Source organism: Micromesistius poutassou (genome assembly GCF_964030765.1).
Source record: "Micromesistius poutassou genome assembly, chromosome: 5".
Classification (NCBI taxonomy): domain Eukaryota; kingdom Metazoa; phylum Chordata; class Actinopteri; order Gadiformes; family Gadidae; genus Micromesistius; species Micromesistius poutassou.
Window position 1 is genome coordinate 12,926,125 of NC_140275.1, and position 21,509 is coordinate 12,947,633.

The window sequence follows — 21,509 nt, forward strand, 5'->3', positions numbered from 1 at the left end:
TGTCTCCCGCCGGAGCCCCGCTGCCCACTACCGTGGCAGCCCCGCTACGGCTACCACAGCAGCCCCACTACCTGCTACCGCTGCAGCGGGCCCCAATCCCTTTCTCCTCCATTTTGCGGTTCAGTCTGTACTTAATGTTGACGTGGAAGTGGAAGAACCAGAGGCGTCTGAGAACCGTTTGAGATTCATAATATCATCCGGAGGCGCAAACAGCTTTTGACCATGATAATATATATTATATTTTATAGATATCTAAATATAATATTATTTAGATCTAGAGCTCCAGGACTCCCGCCGGAGTGTTCAGTGTTCCACTGTAAACACTAGCGCATGGTACCGTGGCCGCAAGCTGCTCAGGGCCACATCCCCACCCTCCACCTTGACCCGCCTCTAAAAATGGCACGTTTGTGGAGAGCTCATTGTGGGACTGGCTCGTAGTGGCTGTAACTCTGCACCAAGGCTGAATTTCTTGAACGCCTTAAAGTACTGTATTAGGGGCCCACTAACACCTATATTAAAGCATCCATAAAATAGTATGCCATGGAACCTTTAACGCAGGAAGGAAATGGAAACCAAAAGAAGCGACTAAGCAAGCTCAATCGGCACTTGGGCATAGAGACATCACGGGCCATGTTCAGCATGGGCGGGGGGGCTTAGGGAGGGACACAGGTAAACCTTCGTGGGGTAAGGCTTCTGCAGGAGAAAAGAGGAAAATGGTAGTGGAGGAAATACATAGACAGGAGGAGAATGTGACATGGGGGGGAGGTAAATGTAATTCAATACAATCTAGGAGGATCATGTGTTATGATTTATTGAAATGCAGATTGAACATGAATTTTTTTTAATTCATTGTCTAGCATTAAGTATTATTGTTCTTTTTTAAGTTACAAAGTTATTTCTAGAACCATATAATAATGACCAAGAAATATAAATATGTACATTTTTTGAGCAGTTCAATAAAATACAAAATTTCAAGGACCGACACAAATCTAGTCGGTGACATCTCCAGTGACACAAGGGGAGACAGGAGTGTGCGTTTCACCGGTGGGATCGGTTGAAGGATCGATTAAACCTTACTGCTGTGCTGAGCTCACTCGTCGTCATCGTAGACCAACCGCACCATCACCTGATCCTGGAGTGCCTCGTTTTCTCTGTAAACATACATGGGCGTAGCGGTGCAGTGGCCAGGGGCTTCGCCGCTCGCGCCCTGCCGCTCCCCACTCCCCTCCAGTTTGTCCTCGGCCAGGAGGTCGTCGTAGGAGGCCACGCACAGGTCCTGCTCGCGGAGGTAGGCCGGGTAGCCCAGGGAGGCCCTCTCGATCCTCACCGAGCGTCTGACGGGGGTGAAGAAGCGCACCTCCTGGCCGTCGACCCGGAAACGCCCCCTCTGCTGGCTCCGACCGCCCCTGCGGACCGAGCAAATGGGAACCGACACCCCCCGGGGTTTGAATGAGGTTCTCCAAGTACATCTGTGGCCAGACTCCCAAAAGTATCTCAACCCGTTACCCAGTACAGTGTAACAGCGTAACAAGTAGTGGCAATAGTGGAAATGTGAAAAGTAGTATAAATATATATAGAAATCTTTAATAAAAGGCGATGGAAGAAATTCTGCATATATTTTGGCGACCCAAGTCTCTGGGAATGACTGCTCCATACCAATTTGAAAGAGATCTTCATATCCTTCACGAGTTTCATCTAATGGACTTTGGTTTAAGCCCTTTCTGCAGACTCACTGCTGCTGGCCTCGTCTACAGAAAGTGTTGATCCCGTTCCAGAAATGTTACAAAAGCCAAGGGGGGAGGAATATCAGTTTACACGCAACAGGCAGTGAACCACATTAAAGAAATTATGTGACGCATGGGTAAGTGGGCCTTGACTCAATCGAGTTCCCAAACTGTTCTCTGATGAGGTCACAAATACGCACGAAAAGTAGGAGATATAAATTGTGTGTAAAAGTATGCCATTTGAACACACACACACACACACACACACACACACACACACACACACACACACACACACACACACACACACACACACACACACACACACACACACACACACACACACACACACACACACACACACACACACACACACCATCCATTCGACCCTCTGATCCAACCTGTCAAGCTTCCTTGATTTCCACTTCAAGAATTACTACTACAATTGGGAAAATACACAACGCAGAGACTATACGAACAGTTTGGAAATAAGCTGAAATCTAACAGTATCAAGTCAATACTATCTCAAGACCTTTTCGATTTATTTCAGATGTTTCCTAACCTGACTCTCGGCAGATGAATTTCGTTCCGCCTAGCTCCACTCATCCATCTGGGATCGTTCCATTGAAGAGGTGCTTTAGAACAGTGGCGGAGCCACGTGATGGCCACCCCTGGAACCTGACTGGCCACCCCAGGTGTCACCCCTAGTCACACCCCCCCATAAAAATCCCACCCGGCGGTCCAGATTGGCTCTACCATTTTCTGGTAGTCCCCAAATACTTCCGAACGGGAGCAATCCCAGATGGATGAGTGGAGCCAGATGGATGAGTGGAGCCAGGCGGAACGAAATTCATCTGGCGAGAGTCAGGTTACATGTTTCCCACTTTTAATACATCATAAACCAAATATTATTGGGCAGCTCTGTGATGGAAAAATCTACATGTTGTTTGTTTTTATAACTTAGGCCTTGTTCTGTCCTTTCGCGTATTGTCTTGCCAACTTGCCTTTCCCCAGAGTCGACTATTCATTGACCTTTGTGCTTGGGTAAACGGGTCACAAAGGAGAAGACATCCCCTTGGGCACTTTTCTACTTCTCCTCACTCTTCTCCGAAAGAAATTGAAGAAAAAAAAAAAAAAAAAAAAGCTCGCTCAACTGGAGGCCCTGGAGAATCCCAACCCCATCTGTCACGTCAAAGACCAAGAAGGCGACCAACCAAGAGGAAAGAAAAAGTTCAGTGGGGGCACCAGACGGCAAGGGCAAAAGGACACACGGAGGAAGGAATGCTTTCGTTGTAGCGTCAGGGATCATTGGTACAGAGATTGTCCCGAGGAACCTGAAATGAACAATGGAACGGCCGGCTGGCAGCACGCACCTCCAAGGGAAGTGACTGAATCATCCAAAAGGCGGAGGTGGAAAGGGGCATTCGTATTGACGGAAAGCTGGAGCAGGCCAGGTCCAAGGAGGAGGTATGAGCACCATAACACAAACACCACAAACACCCAAAATGGTAGGCTTAGCGTTAGAACGCACACAAGCACCACATCCAAATGATTGTATGGTTCTCACCAGCCTTACGTGACCTGATCAGCTCCCGCAGACAAGCATAGTTGTAAATGGTAAAAACACAACATTCTTAGTTGATTCAGGGGCAACACATTCAGTGTTGTCCTCCAAGGAGTGGAAATATATAACAGAATTGAGTGGTCGTGGTGTACGTTTGGTTGGAGCGGGTGGACAACCCTTTACGGAAAAATTCACAGTCCCGTTCCCCGTACAAGATCGCGATAAACAACTCAAACATTCATTCCTTCTGTCAGACCAATGTCAGACGAACCTGTTGGGTAGAGATTTAATGTGTCGCCTGGGGCTGACACAGGCCTCACGGTAACCTCCGATGCAAGCCCCAAGATCCAAGCATACTCGTGTGCGTTACGCGCACCAGGATGCTTTTATTCATGGGACTTGCTGCAAGAGGGACCAGGGTCAATAGCTGACATACTGATAACAAACGCACACCACTGCATGCAGAACCAGCCAGTAATTCAATCCATGCCCACAGATGAGTTGCATTGTACTACCAGAATGTCTTATGATGGACAATTACTCCCAATCAACATAGGCCAAGACAACCCCAGTACAGGTTACGCCATGAGGCGATCAATGGTATACACCTGTTTTCAACCCATTGTTGGAAGCCGGTGTCATAATTCCGTGTCCGTATTCACCATGTATTACCACAATATTCCCAGTAAAAAGGCACCTGTTGAAGGGCAACCAATGGCGTAGCGGTAGATTTAAAAGAGGTAAAAGATGCAGTGCATCCTAGAACACCCATTGTTCCTGATCCTCACACACTATTAACACAGGTAACTGGTAATAGTAACTGGTTTTCAGTGGTCGACTTAGCAAACGCGTTCTTTAGCATACCGGTGGATCCAGCAAGCCAATTTTGGTTTGCTTTTCAATTTAATGGCAAACCATATACGTTTTCCGCAGCACTGCACAACAATTTGGCTGGTGCTGTGTGTGGATGGTTAAAGCTCTGTTTGAGTAGCAATTTATTTAATGTCTACGTCTGGGTGAGGGTAAGTCCTCTCACACACATATAGTATAACGCCACAGTGTTTAAGTGTCACGCCCAGCTTTGCCGTGCTGGGTGTGCCTCCCTACCTGACGTGTCATTGTTACCCGTTGTGCCTTTTATCGCCACTAGGGGAGCTGTGACCATGGGCCGTGGCAGGCTAATGGTGGGCTGATTGGATGGGAGTTTAAAGATGGCCTTCCTGTCTGCTCTCGCTCTCTCTCACTGCTGCTCCGGCCTGACGCAGAAAGGCTGGCTGTAGCTGCGCTCCTCATTTTCACTTCACTTTGCTTTATACTCCATCTACTGATCTGCACTACACTTTTGGTTTGGCTTACCATTACTGATAACACTTTGTATTTAGTTACTTTAATAAATGTTTGTTTCACCTTTTCAATCAGCATGGTCTCCCTGATTATGTCAGCGCTACTCGAGACAAGTGGTCCTGACATTAAGGATGATGGTCTTGATGGCCTTTCTCAGTTATGTGGTGTCCCCTAACACTCCCTAACACCAATCCTTGGGGAGGAACAGTCAGAGCTGCTGCTAGGCCTGGGCGATATGGCTGAAAGACATATCACAATATAACTTGATCATATTGATCAATATCGATAACTATTCATCATTTTAATGACCTAAAAAGAATAGGAATTACTATGCTGGATTTAAACACTTCTGTTTAACACTTAAAATGACCTTCCACTGTTCCTCATTGATAAATGCTCCAATGTCTATACAACAATTAAATGAAAAACACTTAAATATTGTAAATAAGTATGGAACCGTGTTTGTGTAACAAACCCAGCTGCTACATTCGGTGGTCCAGTCTCTTATCGATATATAATGAACATGTTTTATATTGATATTGATCAAAAGTCTATCACGATAAGATAATTTATTGTTTTATTGCCTAAGCCTAGCTGCTGCTCATAATTATGATCTAAAGGCAAGAGCATTTGTTAGAGTGATGGCTCACTGTCTGATCACATTGAACAGGAAAAGCACTTTAAGTGTCTTCTTATAAATCAATGGCTGATATCGTCATGTTTGATCTTAACTACAACTAGACATGTCACTGCATGTCAATTTTTGAAGAAAATGAATGTAGTTGCATGCCAACTCGTCATGTGCGCAATATTACATGTCAGCGAGGCTTATGGACATCATTTTATTAGCTATCAAAACCAAACTACATTAGGCCTTGTTACTACAAAGGCTGTATTTATATTCATTGAATAACACAAACTTGAATAATAGTATGGTTTCACAGGGCTGGGTTAAGGTATGAATGGTGCAGCCAGGGTGCTAATCGCAACAGGAAGGAGACCAAAGATTATTCTAATAAAATCGTCAAAGGACTGCATTGAATTGGCAAAGTTAAGATGAACACATACCCAGGAGTGGCCGTTATCTTGTACTTCACTGCAGAGGAGTAGCCCTTTTCTCCCTGGATGAGGGCTCTGCCAGGCTGAGGGGTGCTCACAGCATCTGGCCCAAGGGAAGCGGCATCTCGCTGGGCCACCTCTTGGTCCTCCTCCTCCATTCGCTCTTTAGCGCCTACAGAAACCGTTCAAATGAACCACCAATAATAATAAGATGGATATGATACATTTCCAGTCAATTTGTAACCAGGTTTATGGACCTCACACAGCAGAAGATTGGACTCAAGGTCTTGGTCCTGGTTTGGTGTTCGATATAACTAGCCCACTTCCCAGTCAACACGGCACTTCCTTTGGTCTTAAAGGTCCCATGACATGCCACCAGGTGTGGTGTGATTAGCCGTTACAAGCCGTTTTGAAAATCGGTCTCTTATGGCATCACAAGTGGGCGTGTCCACCTAGATGTACACTGGATAGATCAGTCTACCAGCCTACCCAGTGGACTGTAGCAAACGTTGCTCATCTATCCGTCACACATCTAGGTGGACACGCTCACTTGTAAAGTAAGAAGACAGATTTTCAAAACGGCTTGTAACGGCTAATCACACCACACCTGGTGGTATGTCATGGGACCCTTTAAACAATACACCTGAAAGGATTTAATTTGGTCCCCATGTAACTTAACAACCACTGGTTGTTTGTTTTGTTCAAAGTTTAGTCGTCTGTCCAAATAAGCCGAGAATGCCCTTCGAGACATGCGAAGGACAAACCTGCATAGATTCCCTACTTTATAGATAGCTGGGTGGCAGTGGACACCCGCGGTGTGGTGCGCCAAGGTTTTGAACAGAGCTGGATGAGTGATTTCATTGAAAATAATGGTATGGGGTTTACACAGGGTTTACGTGTCAGCTGACGGCGCGTCCAGCGTGCGGCCCCCTTTAGACACCACACACCACACCGCCTCACTGTCAATGCGAGCACTTCTGTGTCGGTCTGGTACCGCAGGCCCGGTGAATATTGGGCCTGCTGGAGGTCTGGAGGGTGTCTGGTGCTTACTTACGCTCATCCCGTTTCTTCAGTATGTCAAACACCACGGTCCGCAGGTCATCCACGGGCTGCGATGAAGCACAATGGGAGGGTGTGTTACAAATTGTGCCAAAATTGCCTATTTTTATATGAACAAAACCACCTTCCCTTTATTTCGTAGGAAAAGGATTATTGAGGCAGTTTGTCTGTCCTTGATTACGGTGATGTGGTTTACTGGCATGCATCACATTCATGTCTTAAACTCCTGGACTCGGTTTTTCACTCTGCTCTGAGGTTCATCACAGGAGATGCCTATGGCACACACCATTGTGTCTTATATGGAAAAGTTGGGTGGTCCTTTCTAAAAGATAGACGTGACACACATTGGCACATTTTTATTTATAAAGCCCTGTCCGGGAAACTTCCCCATTATTTGTCTGAAATTCTGAAAATTTCAGATGGGCTTTTTCAAACACGCTCCACTGACATTTTCTTTTTCTCTTTAGCAGCTGGTATACTGGACTTCCTGTAACTCTCCGTTCAGCATTCTGGCCTCTGCCACCTGCTGGACCGTTAGTTGCTCAGCCCCGACCACTGAGCGGGCCTTCCAATCCTGATCAACTTGTGCAGTCTGTTGTCCGCGAAAAACAGTGCACTGGCCACCACTGAATGGTAGACTGACCAGCTGATACGGGTGAGGGGTGGTTAGCATGATGTAAACAGTAACAATGATAAACAATAGCAGGATAGTGCGTGATCAATTACCTCCAATACAAGGCGGACTGCCTCCTCAAACATCGGCAACACATCCAGGTTTCCCTGTCGTTCCATGAGTCGGGCCTGGCAGATCCAGTACTTGGCAAATTTCTTGGCTAACGGAGGCAAGCGAGACAGGACCTTGGTCACGTGCTCTGGGGAACAACCCTAATGGAGACATACCAAGACAGGGGTCAGCCAACAGACACTCCCTAGGAGTGTAAGGGATAACGTCAAAAACCTGTTCCGTACAATAGGACACGCATTATAATCGTGTCCTAATAATAGGGCTGCTACGATTCGTCGACAAAAATCGATAATAGAAATAGTCGACAATGAATTCCATTGTCGACAATTGTCGCCAAACGTGTTTTTCCAACGAAGTGAGGCATCTCACTTACATTACAATCTCTGCCGAGAGTCGCACATGCTCAATAGCGTCTCTGGCGGCGTCCTACACGTAATCTTCTTCTTGCTCTCCAATCGTAAATACAAATACATAAGATTCGAACACAAGACGGAACACCACACACTACAGGATAATCGTATCCGATTCTCGGCCGTGTAGGCTACATCATCCAGCACGAGACAAGAGATCGAGAGACAAGAGATTGTAGATCTAGAGCAGCGGTTCCCAAACTTTGGCGCACCCCCAATCCCCACTTCAAAAAGAAGAAAAAAAACCTGCAACAAAGCTTTGTTTTATCGCCATATAAAGACTCATGTTTAATCATGCGCAAATAACCAGAACACGCATGCCAACGTCAACAAATATCCAACAAATAGGTCAGCCAAGGGACACGGGAGCACCCTCGGGTCAGTGTGTGTGTGTGTGTGTGTGTGTGTTTGTGTTTCTGCGCGTGTGTTTGTGTGCATCGCTATTATGTTGACTACACACTCAACATTCCGAAAATATCTATCATGTTGGATAACCCCGATTTTGAGATCGGGTGGTCTTAAATTTATGAGATTCTATCTTAGAACACTACGGCAGACAGGATAATCTTGGCCGATTTTCGTCCCGATTCAGCTGCCATGGGAACGCCACCCCGATTCTCGTAAGGGGCAAATCAGCCACGATATCGGGACATTTATCTTGTAGTGTGGGGTGAGCTTATGGCAGAGTCGTGTTTCATGGTAACCAATCGGAGCCAGTGTTTTTACACACAAGCCAGGATACGCGTGCCACACACACACACACACACACACACACACACACACACACACACACACACACACACACACACACACACACACACACACACACACACACACACACACACACACACACACACACACACACACACTTTGATGAAGCAGTAGAAATGGCGAGTCCGGAGCAATCTGATGAAAAGTTGGCATTTTCAAGGTGGAGATATAAGCACTACTTCAAATTCATTGAGGTCAAAGGCAAGAATGTGCATGTAAAGTGAACATTATGTCCAGGAGCAAAGACTTTGTCGACATCCGTTGTAAGCAACTCTAATTTAATGAAGATTGTGTAATCATTGCTTTGCTAAAAAAAAAACTTTTAGTAAAGCCTATTACAGCTGGGGCAGCTCAGGTTTCAAGGAATGTTGAGAGGGTTATTAGGGCCCGTCCACACACTGGAACATGAAGTAGCGTGATGAGTCGTATTGAGATGGATCCGTGTGGACGCAAATGTTCTTGATACGATGCCAGGGAAAACAGAGAAAAAAAAGATTGTTTTGGTACGTGTGGACTTGGCCTTAGTCAGTAAATCTTGGCTCTTGCAACATGCTTACCATCTGGCCCCAGATAAATTAAGATTCAGATCACATCAAAAAGGTTGCAAGCATTTGTGCCACGTGTCTCTCCTCAAACTGGACCTTCATCGGTTCACAAACAGGTTGTTACCATACCTCTGTCAGCAGCTTGATGCAGTCGCCCAGGGACCTGTCCACAGCACAGATCAGCGAGTGGGCCTCGTCCTCCTCCCCCATGGTGGACCAGTAGGGCTGGGGCTGGGCCAGAGTGCGTCTCGATTGGGGCCTCACCGGCATGGGGGGGCGCTTGTAGGAGATGCCCTTGGTGTCTCGCCACTCCTGGAGCTTTTTCCTGTGGGTGAAATCATAACCCTGGGTCAAATAAAAGCAGCAGGTCAAATACGACCCCAGTTCAAGAATCACTTAAGCCTCCTGCAAGATCCACTCGTAGACCCAGGTTTGGGCTTAAATTGAAGGCAATATCAAGAGCACTTGAAGAGCACTCGCATTCACAAAATTCTGGCATATGGAATTTTCTTAGATATGCATAAAATCGATGGGTGGTCTGGACTTGTCGCATATGTCACCTATGGTTTCGTGCAAAAAACAACAACGATGTTTAGCCAAATGATGTGTATTCTTAGCTTCGGCTTTTGATTTAATTCAAAACACAGTAAATAATCATACTTGAACAATGGTAATGAAAATATTATATCATATTGTTTCTCAGTCAGATTTCACAGTTGTGAAACGTATTTCAGTTTCACATTATTACCAAAAAGTTATAATATAATAATAATATACGTTGTGGGCCATCAGGTCTACTTAATTCAAGATTTTGGCAATAAAACTCCTTGCTAGTTGACTGATATTTTAATCCTTCCTGGCTGTTGAGGTGTGTTGGCTGTGTGTGCCAGAAGCACAGATTCCAATAGCTACATGAATCGATTATTTTCCCCCCAACCAAACAGTATTGCCCTACTCACATCCTCTCCTCCTGGGCGGCTGTGGACTTCTTCCCTTCAGTCTGGGGGGCCCGGCAGCCCTGCAGTCCGGGTGTCTTCGGCACACGTGTACCACAGCGAGGCAGTGTCTGCGGGACGACCGGAGGGCTCGATGTTGCGGTCCTTTTTGGCGGTATGGTTCCAGTGTCGGCCTTGTTTACTTTACGCACTTGTCCTTTCTCCCCCAAATGGTTCCCTGGTCCCCCGGTAAACCCTCCACCACGCTGGCTTTTTGTTCCTGCTCTCATCCCAGAACCGGCCACGGCTTGTCGTGCACGACCCTCCACTTTTGCCCCAGGTCTCTCATCAGCGGTTCCCCTCACTGGCTTGCCCCGCAAGGCACCAGCTGGTTTTCCTACTCGATGGGTAAGATCCAACCTCACAGTCGCCGTTGTGGCTCTGGTTGATAGGAGGGTCTGTTTACCTGCAGCGGAAGGAAGACCCAGCTGCGACGGCTGGAGTGGTTTGTTTGAGACCGGCTTGGCGTGGCCACGGCTGACAGGTCGATCGTGGGAGATGAGGCTGGCAGCCCGCACCACAGTTGACACGCATTGGAAGGGCTTGTGTAACGCAGTGCTCGGATTTGCTTTAGGTGCTGAAGGGGCACTTGTTGAGCGGACTCGGGTTGTGTTGGATGCTGTAGTGATTGCAGAACAACCTTGTGTTGAGTTTGATTGTACGGTCCTTGGGCGGGGTCCCGCAGGAAAAGTTCCTTTCTTAGTTTCTACAACATAGTGAGTTGCGATGGAACCTGATTTGGCATGGGATGTCCTGTGGGGGTGTGTGATGGTCTGTTGTGCGGATGAGGCGCCTGACTTTACTGTGCTTGGGTGAATAGCGGGTTTCACTAATATCCCAGACTGCTTTGGGCGTTGATTGTTTGCAGCACTTACTTTGAGTGCTGCAATTGTGTATGTTTTCTTAACTAACGGTTTTCCTTCAACCGCTGGAGGACGTGTCAGAACAGTGGGTGCAGATGCACCGTTGACTCTTTGTGAGGCAGATAAGATACCACCTTTTGTGAAACTCTGTTTAACATTTGCTTTACCAGTGGTTTGTAAGACATGTATAGCTGCTTTCACTGTATTTGTCACTTCATGCTTGATGACGGCGGTCGCACGCTGGTTCTCTTTTCCGTTGGCTGGCTGTAAATGTGAGAAATAAGTGCTGGAGTCAAATGAACACGGCAAGCAGTTCAATGTGGGCCACCAAATGGGTTTTTACCCAAACCATCTCAATAGGAAAGAAAATTGCAGAATGTTGGCTATACTAGTTTAAGTACTGTACAATCCTTAATCAATGTAAATATACAGTGAAAACTTTGTGTTGCCACGGTCACATGAGAAACGCCATATAAGTTAAATGATTAACATTAGTCCCAACACAATAACTGTGTACAATGTACAAGCCCTATTGGAATTATGATTATCATAATCCCCTGAAACCTTACCTCCAGGGCAGACATGGTAGACTTCTTCCCTGGGTAGTCATCACGTAGGTAAGGCCTAAGTGAAGAATGAGTTAATCAAAGTGATCTCCATTTAAAATCACAAGTAGATTTGGTATGCATTAGCATTCATGGATGCCTCTCAAGTGTTTTGCTTACTTTGGGTTTGGTGGCTTTAACTTTCCTTTCGCTGCCAAGTACTCCATCAGTTTTTGTTTGCGCAACTCTGGAAATAGAGACAAAGAAATGTTGTATCATTACAAACAGGAGCCTATCATTACAAATGGGAGCCTATGGCAGCCCAGGTGGCGCACCGCCGCTGCTGGATTGTCAGCGCCACTGCAAAAACAACAACAAATAACAGATTTTTCTAATTCAAAACCGTTTGTCCGCAACAGTCAATCAAATTCGACCACGAAGCCGCCAAACAGGAAGTAAGCCAATTTCTCAGCAGCCCTGTGACATATCATAACCAAACTTGGTACATAGACCCATGACATCATCCTGGGGACACTCAATGAATTTTGTGACCTTTGACCTCTTGGGGGCGCTGTAATTAATGAATATGTGTTTTAACTCCTCTCTTCACATGAGTATATTTCAAACAAATGTTCACTGTCTGGTGATACTGTCAGACCTTCCCATATAGCTCATATAGCTCTTATTTTTCATGGAAACATCAGAATTTGGCCACCATGTTGAAAGTTGTCAAAATCAATAGTATATATCCACAGGCCACAAATTCTGTCTAATTGTCATGCAACTTGCCATATATGACCTTCAGCCCAAGCTGAACACATGTGTCAAACAGCTTTTTCAAATTCAAAACAGTTTGGCCGTGACAGCCAATCAACAAGAGCCGCCAAACAGGAAGTGAGCTCATATCTCTGCAAGGCTTTCATGCATCCAAACCAAACTTGGCTCATAAATTATAATCTTATGACCCTGTCCTGATGATGCCCAAGGAATTTGGTGACCTTTGACCTCTAGGGGGCGAGTGTGATCATATTGCAGTCAATCTTTTATTTTTTGACATGAAACTTGTTGAAAGTGCTGAAGGCCCCACGTCAGGCCTCTGACGTAGATCTATCTTGTTGCTGTGGCTACTCTGGTCTATTCTGCGAATTAGTTTATGGAGTCCTATTCAGCTTGACCCCCACATCGCTGCTCGCAGCTATAAATATATATATATTTTTTAAACCTGACTTTTTTTTAAACCTAACTAGCTTCAAAAGTTATAAAAATTGGGAGGCTAGTAGAACTTGTAAAGTTAGTAAGGGAATCAAAAGATGGGCCAGAATAACACATAGGTGGCACTATAACAAGGCCTTGCAGTTCAGGAATTCAACAGGCTTCAATTACCACTAGGAAGGTGCAATTTGCATGAAACTTGTTATACATGCACCATTTGTCATGATGAACAACTTTCACATCGCAACCCATATGGTCAGGCCATTGGGATATAATGCAGTGACCACAACTTGACCAAAGACCCACACATTAACTCCTTTGGTGCCGAAAGTGGGAAAAGACAAACTACAAACTAGGCACACATGTACCAGGTAACTGTGGGACTATATGGTGTTAAATTCATAGCAATAAGGCGAAAGACAGCAGAGATATGCATTTTAAAGTGAAATACATGCATATGTATACAGCTCTACAACACGTTTAAACAGCTCTAACATTGCATCCAAAACACGTAGGCGCAGCTGTTGAATATGGCTATTAAGAAGAGATTCCATAGTAAACCCATGCCAAATTTGAAGACTATATCTGAAAAAACAACCAAAAAACATTTGTTTGAAGTACTCCCTTCTGAACCACGGCCTCTCTACAATGCAGGCTGGGCCTTAAAGCGGTACACACGTCATTTCGTTAAAATCCGTTTGACAGTGGATTTTGACACAGTATAGAAACATGGTTGGTGATTGTTTAGTTTTTTAAGGCATACCAATGCCATATTACCATACCGACCAAGCTCACCATACGTCCACGTACATACTGTCGGTCATACGGTCATAGTGCCGGTCACACGGTCATACTGTCGGTTATACGGTCATACAGTAGGACCCCTTCATGGTTGTTTGCAACTATATTTTTACATATTTTCTTTTTCTATACTCATTTTTATGTACAATTCCTTCAACCTGCCCAGGAACTACAGGTGGGAAATAGCAATCTGCTAGAACCTGGCACAATGCATATTCACAGTACAAGATTAATGTCTTATTGTGCACTGTCCCTGTTTTGAAATAAATAACAAATCAACTCCACTTGTCTAACCACCATCCAAAGGCGAGTCGTTTTCTTGCACAAAAAGGGATAAAAAATAAAGAAAAGTATATCTAAACATAGCAGGGAAAATTATGCAGGAGATGTAAGAAACCCCAAAGAGTTTATAGTAAAAGCTCCCCTTTAGGATTTCCACTGTATCCTTAAGCTATGGTTATTTTTTAATGAAATAAAATAAAAACATAAAGGCCTAATTGTGATAATAACAGTAAAGTAAAACACATGCGGAGCACACTTAAAGGTGGTTAAAAAGACCAGATTAGTTGGCTGCCCAGTCCTCTGACTCCACGGGGCCTGTGTTCATACATGACACGGAGCGCAGGAAGCACTGCGCATCCTGACCTGGGATCGGTCCAATGGAGTACTATGATACTATTCAAGCAAACAATTGCGGGTTGACCGCAAATAAACACAAATGAAATATACAATCACTTGTGGGCGATGAACAGACGCAAGTACAGGCAATTGAAATCGAAACATCTAACGTTAACTATTAACGTTAGGCCTAGCCCACACAACACGTTTCACGTGTACTACACATTAGGACTAACGTGAATTAGCTACCTTTTTTGCACAGTTTGGTATCGGGTCCCGCTTCGTCCATGATTGAAGAAACAATGCAAAGTATTTGTATTTTAGCTGGAGACTATTAGGAGCTGTAGAAATTTAAAACGCTTCTCTAACAACCGACCAAAACAAAACGGGTGTGTTGTTGAATTTGTTCTTCTGGTCAGATCCGGTTTCAAAACTGCCGCGATGAGTCGTTTGAGCCTTCTGATTGGTTGGTTTGAATATCCAAATGTCAACAGACCTTATAGAGCGCCGAAGTCCCGCCTCTTCCGGTGGTCCCCATGGGTTACAATGAGGAGAAAGTAATTATTTTTTGGTCCCAGTCTTTATATGCCCCAGATTACACATATGTTGTTTGTGTATTTAAATTATAATTTTTCATGCAAAGAAAACTACAATTTATCGCGAAGAAGTTTGATAATGTGAACTACAGCCCTTCGCTGCTCTCGACGCGAATGATATAGACCGAGTCGGCAAGCAAGGAAACGTCACTTCCGGTCAGGGCCGTGGGGGAAAACAAACCGTTTTCCCCATACACACTCATGCAAAAAGGCGGTATTTTAAACCTTTGTCAAACGCTTGTCCGCTGTCATTTCTTGGTTTGAATCACTTGTATATGCTGTCAAAGGGCTATATATTAAAAAAATTATCATGATCGGGTCGATTGTTGTCCGTATATTTTTTAAAAAGTGGATCTTTCACAGTTGGTCTTCCCTCACAGCGTTGAGTCTAGGTGGGTGTTCCCTTGGTCGCCGGCCGGATCTATATCGTAAAAACGCGGCAAGTGTTTGTCTCTTGCTGTCATGTCTTACTTTCAGTCACTTGTATGTGCTGACAAAGAGCTTTATCTTATCCTATATCCTATATCCTATCCTTTATCTTAATCTATCTTATCCGAGTGTCTACAGCCGGCGACCAAGGGAACACCCACCTAGACTCAACGCTGTGGGGGAAGACCAACTGTGAAAGATCCACTTTAAAAAAAATATACGGACAACAATCGACCCGATCATGATAATTTTTTTAATATATAGCCCTTTGACAGCATATACAAGTGATTCAAACCAAGAAATGACAGCGGACAAGCGTTTGACAAAGGTTTAAAATACCGCCTTTTTGCATGAGTGTGTATGGGGAAAACGGTTTGTTTTCCCCCACGGCCCTGACCGGAAGTGACGTTTCCTTGCTTGCCGACTCGGTCTATACGCACTTGGAACTCTGGTACAGACATGGCGATCTCTCTGCTCCACTTCCAACTGTATTCCAACTGGTAGAAAACAGCATCGAAAGAGGTGTAAACCATTATAATTTGGGGCATGTGGAGAGTTTCAGTTATGCCGATGGGGAGATAGTCGGTCTTGTCCACGCCAGTCGCATGGAGCGTGACGTCACATACATGTAGTCTTTCTCGTGTATTATCTTCTACAGCCTTTAACTGAACAACTGCACAATAAACGGTTCAACTCTTGACATCAAAAATTATAATTCAAATCGACAAACACATGTGTAATCCAGGGCATATAAAGACTGGGACTAGAAAAGAATTACTTTCTCTCCATTGAAATCCATTCATATTTTACGACCCGGTGGTCCCATGGGGACCACTGGAAAGGGCAGGACTTCGGCATTTGTCAGGAAAATATATTTGTATTCTTAATCTAAAATGTATACTATAATATATTCATTTTATATGATTGTAATATAGTATACAGCTTTTTGATTATACTATTGGATCATATATATTTATATTATAAATACATACATAAAAAATAATAAACAAACCTAATTATTATTTTAAAATGTGTTACCGGTTCCGTAAACCAAAGAAAAAGCACACTACTCATACTTGTTCATTTGATCATTTTATTCAGGCAAAACAGTGTTAGTAAGCATGTAATACATAATTTCAGAAAATTACTTAAATACATAAATATTAATTGTACACACTAAATTAACATACATTTCACACTTTTAAATACTTAGTGTCCTAGGTACTAGGTGTAATACTGCAAGCTTTTTATACGTTGTTCTCTGCATTTTATGCCAGCAGGGTTCAATATAAGACCACAGGGCTCGCAGGACGTATCTCGCCCATGTTGTTGTGGATTCTGACGACACATCCATGACTTTGACTAAGCCACTACACTCCAAGTTACTGTACTCAGTACATACACGCTCAAAAACTGAAAACAAATGTTTTCATACATCTCTGCATCCAATTGACAATTACCAACACCGGACTGCATTACGATTTTTCTTTGTCAAACATGTACTCCAGGGCTTTTTGTAAACCAAAAGCCCACTTACATTTCCACCAAATAGTTAATGGACATTGATTTCAATAAAGTGTATAAATAGTATTTGATTTAATAAATATCTAGATAGCCTATCTATTATTTTGTTTTATGTTACTGTACTTAGTACATACAGGCCAAAAAAAAAAGCACAGATATGGGCAATAAATATGTAAATATGATTTCAGTAAAGAGTATAAATATGATTTGACATTAATATATATATAGGTATATATACCTAAAAAAAGGTGCATATCTCTGCATTGCATTGTAATACAAACATAGGCACAAGTCTATTCCTGAAGGATAGTGAAACTCTGGTAGCGGGATTCAGTCTCCACGCTCATATCGACTGGTAAGTTGTCCCCCGGGGCGGTGCTGATGTACCAACCGGAGTACTGGGCAGACATGAGGGAGCTGGCACTGACCCCTATGTCACTCCTGTAGAACAGGAAGCGCACCATGTCACTGTCCTTGCTGATGCTTTTCAGGTCGCTTGTGTTCTGCACCTCCTACAAGAACCAGAAGGAAAACATGAACGGCGTGTTGTTTTGAACCTTTGATGTGTTTTTAAGTGTGAAGCATGTAGAGTCCTAAAAAAATATGTACCCGCCAGGTGGACGCAAGAATTCGAAGTGATTTTCACAATAACGGAGCTTTTAAGTTATTTGTCAAATCAGATAAATACAGTGAGTATCAAAATGAGTAGGCCGACCTGTAGGCCTTACAAGTCTGAAGAGTAGAGCCTGCAGACACTTGTACAGCTTGTGGGTAGAGCTACTCACTGGGTCCACAGCTTTCCTATTGGCCGAACTGTCAATCTCACAGATACAATAATTCTAAAGTTTTAACTATTTACAACTGACACTATACTGCGATCACGGATATGGCTTTAACCCAAAAGTAGATGTATCATACTTTTAAGACCTATATTAAGTGATGGGACCCCAACAGGCGGCTTCTCCCCTGGTAGTCAGATTATGAACTATCTGAGGGATTGAATCACATGATGTGAAGTTCCGTAAAATAAGTTCAAGCCACCATCTCCGTTCTCTTCGACCAAAACATTCTAGAATAACCGACCATTATTATTTTTATTAGAATAGTAAACAAGCACCAAGATGGTGGGTTGAAAGTTCAATGGAACTGGAAGTGATCTATGCAAGCAGGTGGATGGTCTTACCTCTAAATTCAGGGTGGGTCTGTCTGCTTTCTGTGTGCACGACAGGTACAACTTGGTGCCCCTGATACCCAGGGCAACTGGCTGGGCTGAAGCACTCGGCGTGGGGTCCAGGTAGGTAGACATGTTCAAACTCACTGATGAGTGCGAGGGAAAGAAGAAGAAGAAGAAGAAAGAAGAAAAGTTCAGCTTTCACTCATCGGATAATCATGTCGTGAATCCACAGACACTTCAAGACCTCACGTCAATCCCATCGACTCAACGTCACTACTCCAAGTGGATCCAATCATTTGAAAAGGAAGGCCCAGGCTATCTAATTCTATCCAAGCTATCAAAGTAAATATCCCATTTACGTCATTCGGAGGAGAAGTAAAACCGAGGTACTGACTCACTGAGGTCATAAATGATCCCAGGGCACTTATTGCAAAGAGTAGGGGATTCCCCAGTGTCCTGGCTAAAACTGCCCAACCAGGCTTATTCAATCTGGCCCCCTAATCACCCCCTTGTATAATTGGCTGATTCATTAATTCCCTCACTCTCTACCTCAAGCTGGTGTGTGGTGAGCGTTCTGACACCGATTGGCTGCTGTGCATCACCCAAGTGGGTGCTACACATTGGCGGTGGTTAGTGAGGTCCCCCCCTTCACTGTAAAGTGTCTTTGAGTGTCCAGAAAAGTGCTATATAAATTCAATCAATATATATATACTAGTATTAATACTATTTAGTTATATAGAATAAACGTATTTCTTACAGTCAATGTATTTTTTGATAATTCAGGAGAAAACACTCCCTGCCTCTCCTTATTGACGTGTATCTAGAAATACATTGACTGTAAGTCGCTTTGGAAGTTTAGGGCATGTTGCTCAAGAATGGATGGGGAGTCAAACCCCTAACCATGACTAGGCTACCCTGCTCCTATATATGTTGTCACATTTGTCCTGCTCCCTATATAAAAAAAGGCAAAATGTATATAATATACATACACTAATGTACATATATAAACACTCACAAATGCCCACTAAATGTACGCGTATCCCTCAGAGCTCATGCTGGGCTGCATTTAGGCCCGTACCTTCGTGGTCTGTAGTGCCGCCCTGGAGCCGGATGGCATGTAGCTCCATCGCTTCCTTCACCAGGACCATGCTTCTCTTCTGGGTGTCCCTCAGGGTGCACTGCTGCGACGGCACGATTGCGGTGAAGCCTCTGATCGGCGTTGCCTCCGTCAGCTCAAACACCAGTTGTTCTGTCAGGAACAGAAGGAGATTGAGGTCAGTAAGTGAACGTGGTTCCTTCTCTGTGTTATCCCAATGAGTAATAGTGATTTGGGTTGGGCATTTGAGTATCCATGTGAAATAATTTATTTTTGTTAATATCATATTTTGTGTGTGTGTGTGTGTGTGTGTGTGTGTGTGTGTGTGTGTGTGTGTGTGTGTGTGTGTGTGTGTTCTGTGTTCTGTGTTCTGTGTTTAATAACTTTTTTTTAATTGATCATGTAGGCCTTGCAAAGGCTTGTAGCTTGATGAACCTGTCACATTATCAGTATTTCTTCCCAAAATGTTTGGATCTTTTTTCCCCTCCCCTTTTTTTCCCCTCCCCTTTGTAAGTGTGGATCCAAATAAAAGTGTGTGTGTGTGTGTGTGTGTGTGTGTGTGTGTGTGTGTGTGTGTGTGTGTGTGTGTGTGTGTGTGTGTGTGTGTGTGTGTTCTGTGTTCTGTGTTCTGTGTTTAATAACCTTTTTTAAATTTATCATGTAGGCCTTGCAAAGGCTTGTAGCTTGATGAACCTGTCACATTATCAGTATTTCTTCCCAAAATGTTTGGATATTTTTCCCCCTCCCTTTTTTCCCCTCCCCTTTGTAAATGTGGATCCAAATAAAAGCGTGTGTGTGTGTGTGTGTGTGTGTGTGTGTGTGTGTGTGTGTGTGTGTGTGTCTGTGCATGTGTGCCTGTGTCTTTGTGCGTGTATGTGTATGTGTGTGTGTGTGTGTGTGTGTGTGCTTACCGTCAAAGGCATTCTCTAACAAGAGGTTGAGCAAGTCCTCGTCTCTGAACTCAGAGCTCTGGACCTTCTCGGATTGGTCGCCCTTTAATCGGTCGATGGCAATGACCAGGTTGACTACCTGCCTCATGGTCAGAGGGTGATTGGTAATCTCCACATCCATGCCCTGGGGCATCCTGTCGCTCCAATTCTCACTTGAGGTGGTTTGCTGTCGATGAGGAGAAGATCACAACGATAAGACATTTGTTTCAGCGTCAGTAAAACCCCAGGGCAGCTGGGAGATTTATACATGCAGGGCTTAAGTAAGAAAGCCCTGAGGCCTGATAGAGTTTTGAGTCCAGTATAGAATGAACATGTCTCCATGTTATTATTATGCTGCACTCAGGGAGACGTTTGTTACAGGGTGCCAGTGGAAACTAAGAATATAGAAGTAGAAAACTTTCTTCCCCAATTATCTTCTTGAACTGGAATAACCCCAGAAATGTGAATGTTTTCTTTTCCATATCGCTGCTTTTCAAGGTTTTGGAATGTTTTGAAGTCTCTTGGTGTCTATGTGTAATTTACTTGTGTGTTGGTGTATATGCCAAGTGAAGCACAAGGTAATTTTCCCCCTTGTGTGGACAATAATAGTCTTGTATTAACTGTGTCTCCCGGTGGTTATGAATCGATGGAGGGCAACAGACAGATTGGAGTTGGGTTGCAGGTGAAGCTCTGCTGAAGAGAAACTCACCTTGATGCTGCTGTAGTCACACTGAAACTCCATGTCTTCGTAGTGGTGGGATGGCTAGCCAAGAGAACACACACTTTTACCAACCAAACATATTTGGGTTTGAGAAAAATGAAATGATAACGTTTGACAAAATATTAATTGGGATCGAAAGAATAATACAAATAAAATAATGACACTAAATGATAATAGATCATAACAATAGAATACTGTAATTTAAAGTGTATAAGACAGAAATCGAATTTACCTGTGACAGGTTTTTGGTTGACGGTATCAAGAAGTGTCCTTCGGTTTTTTAATCCCTTCAGAGTGGTGGAAAAGACTTTGTGAGTTTGTACTACAACCTCTACAACATTTATATGGGCCCATGCATGACAAGAGGAATTTCCCAGACACAACGGAAGTGGGTGGTTCACGGTTGTGGTTTTCAAATTATGTCTGGGATGTTGAAATCCTGTAATGACAGGCATCTGCACACGCAATATCCAAGTGTCAGGTGAAGTTTGATGACACTTCCTCTGTCTTATCCTCGATGGTTAGACAAGTGCACACCTTTATGGCACCTTTATCTCAGGTGCAGCGCCGTCATATAGGGGGGAAAGGTTATGACAATTATAAGGGCCCACAGCCCGCTAGGGCCCACACACAGCCCCCTAGCCTCTATGACAAAATGATTATGCATACACTGAACTAATATATATTCACATGAATGAATCCGAATTAAAACAAAGCCACAAATCATACAATATTCTAATTTTAATCATTTCAATAATCCCCTTGGCCCCTTCTTAAAAACGCGG

At 44.0% G+C, this 21,509-nt stretch overlaps 2 protein-coding genes across 4 annotated transcripts; both read right to left on the bottom strand.

Annotated features, from left to right (window-relative positions):
- Window positions 1–795: 795 nt before the first annotated feature.
- ckap2l (cytoskeleton associated protein 2-like) lies at window positions 796–14,642 on the bottom strand. Of its 3 annotated transcripts, XR_014633452.1 has the most exons (10): window positions 14,505–14,642; window positions 11,805–11,871; window positions 11,649–11,703; window positions 10,181–11,343; window positions 9,351–9,546; window positions 7,477–7,635; window positions 6,746–6,800; window positions 5,701–5,863; window positions 1,657–1,748; window positions 1,364–1,406 (listed from the first exon to the last, which is right to left on the bottom strand). XR_014633452.1 is itself a non-coding variant. In XM_084467681.1 (9 exons), exons 1-9 carry the CDS (start codon window positions 14,542–14,544, stop codon window positions 1,091–1,093), a joined length of 2,214 nt encoding a protein of 737 aa, XP_084323807.1. In that variant the 5' UTR covers window positions 14,545–14,642; the 3' UTR covers window positions 796–1,090. The 3 variants fall into 3 exon arrangements, 2 of the variants coding, with proteins under 2 accessions (XP_084323807.1, XP_084323808.1); XM_084467681.1 differs by lacking the exon at window positions 1,657–1,748 and having other exon boundaries at window positions 796–1,406; XM_084467682.1 differs by lacking the exon at window positions 1,364–1,406 and having other exon boundaries at window positions 1,414–1,748.
- Window positions 14,643–16,916: 2,274 nt separating this feature from the next.
- Window positions 16,917–20,990, bottom strand: il1b (interleukin 1, beta). Its single transcript, XM_084467852.1, has 6 exons — window positions 20,957–20,990; window positions 20,713–20,766; window positions 19,986–20,190; window positions 19,057–19,227; window positions 17,988–18,121; window positions 16,917–17,316 (listed from the first exon to the last, which is right to left on the bottom strand). The coding sequence occupies exons 2-6, from the start codon at window positions 20,743–20,745 to the stop codon at window positions 17,098–17,100; spliced, it is 762 nt and encodes a 253-aa protein (XP_084323978.1). The 5' UTR covers window positions 20,746–20,766; window positions 20,957–20,990; the 3' UTR covers window positions 16,917–17,097.
- Window positions 20,991–21,509: the final 519 nt, after the last annotated feature.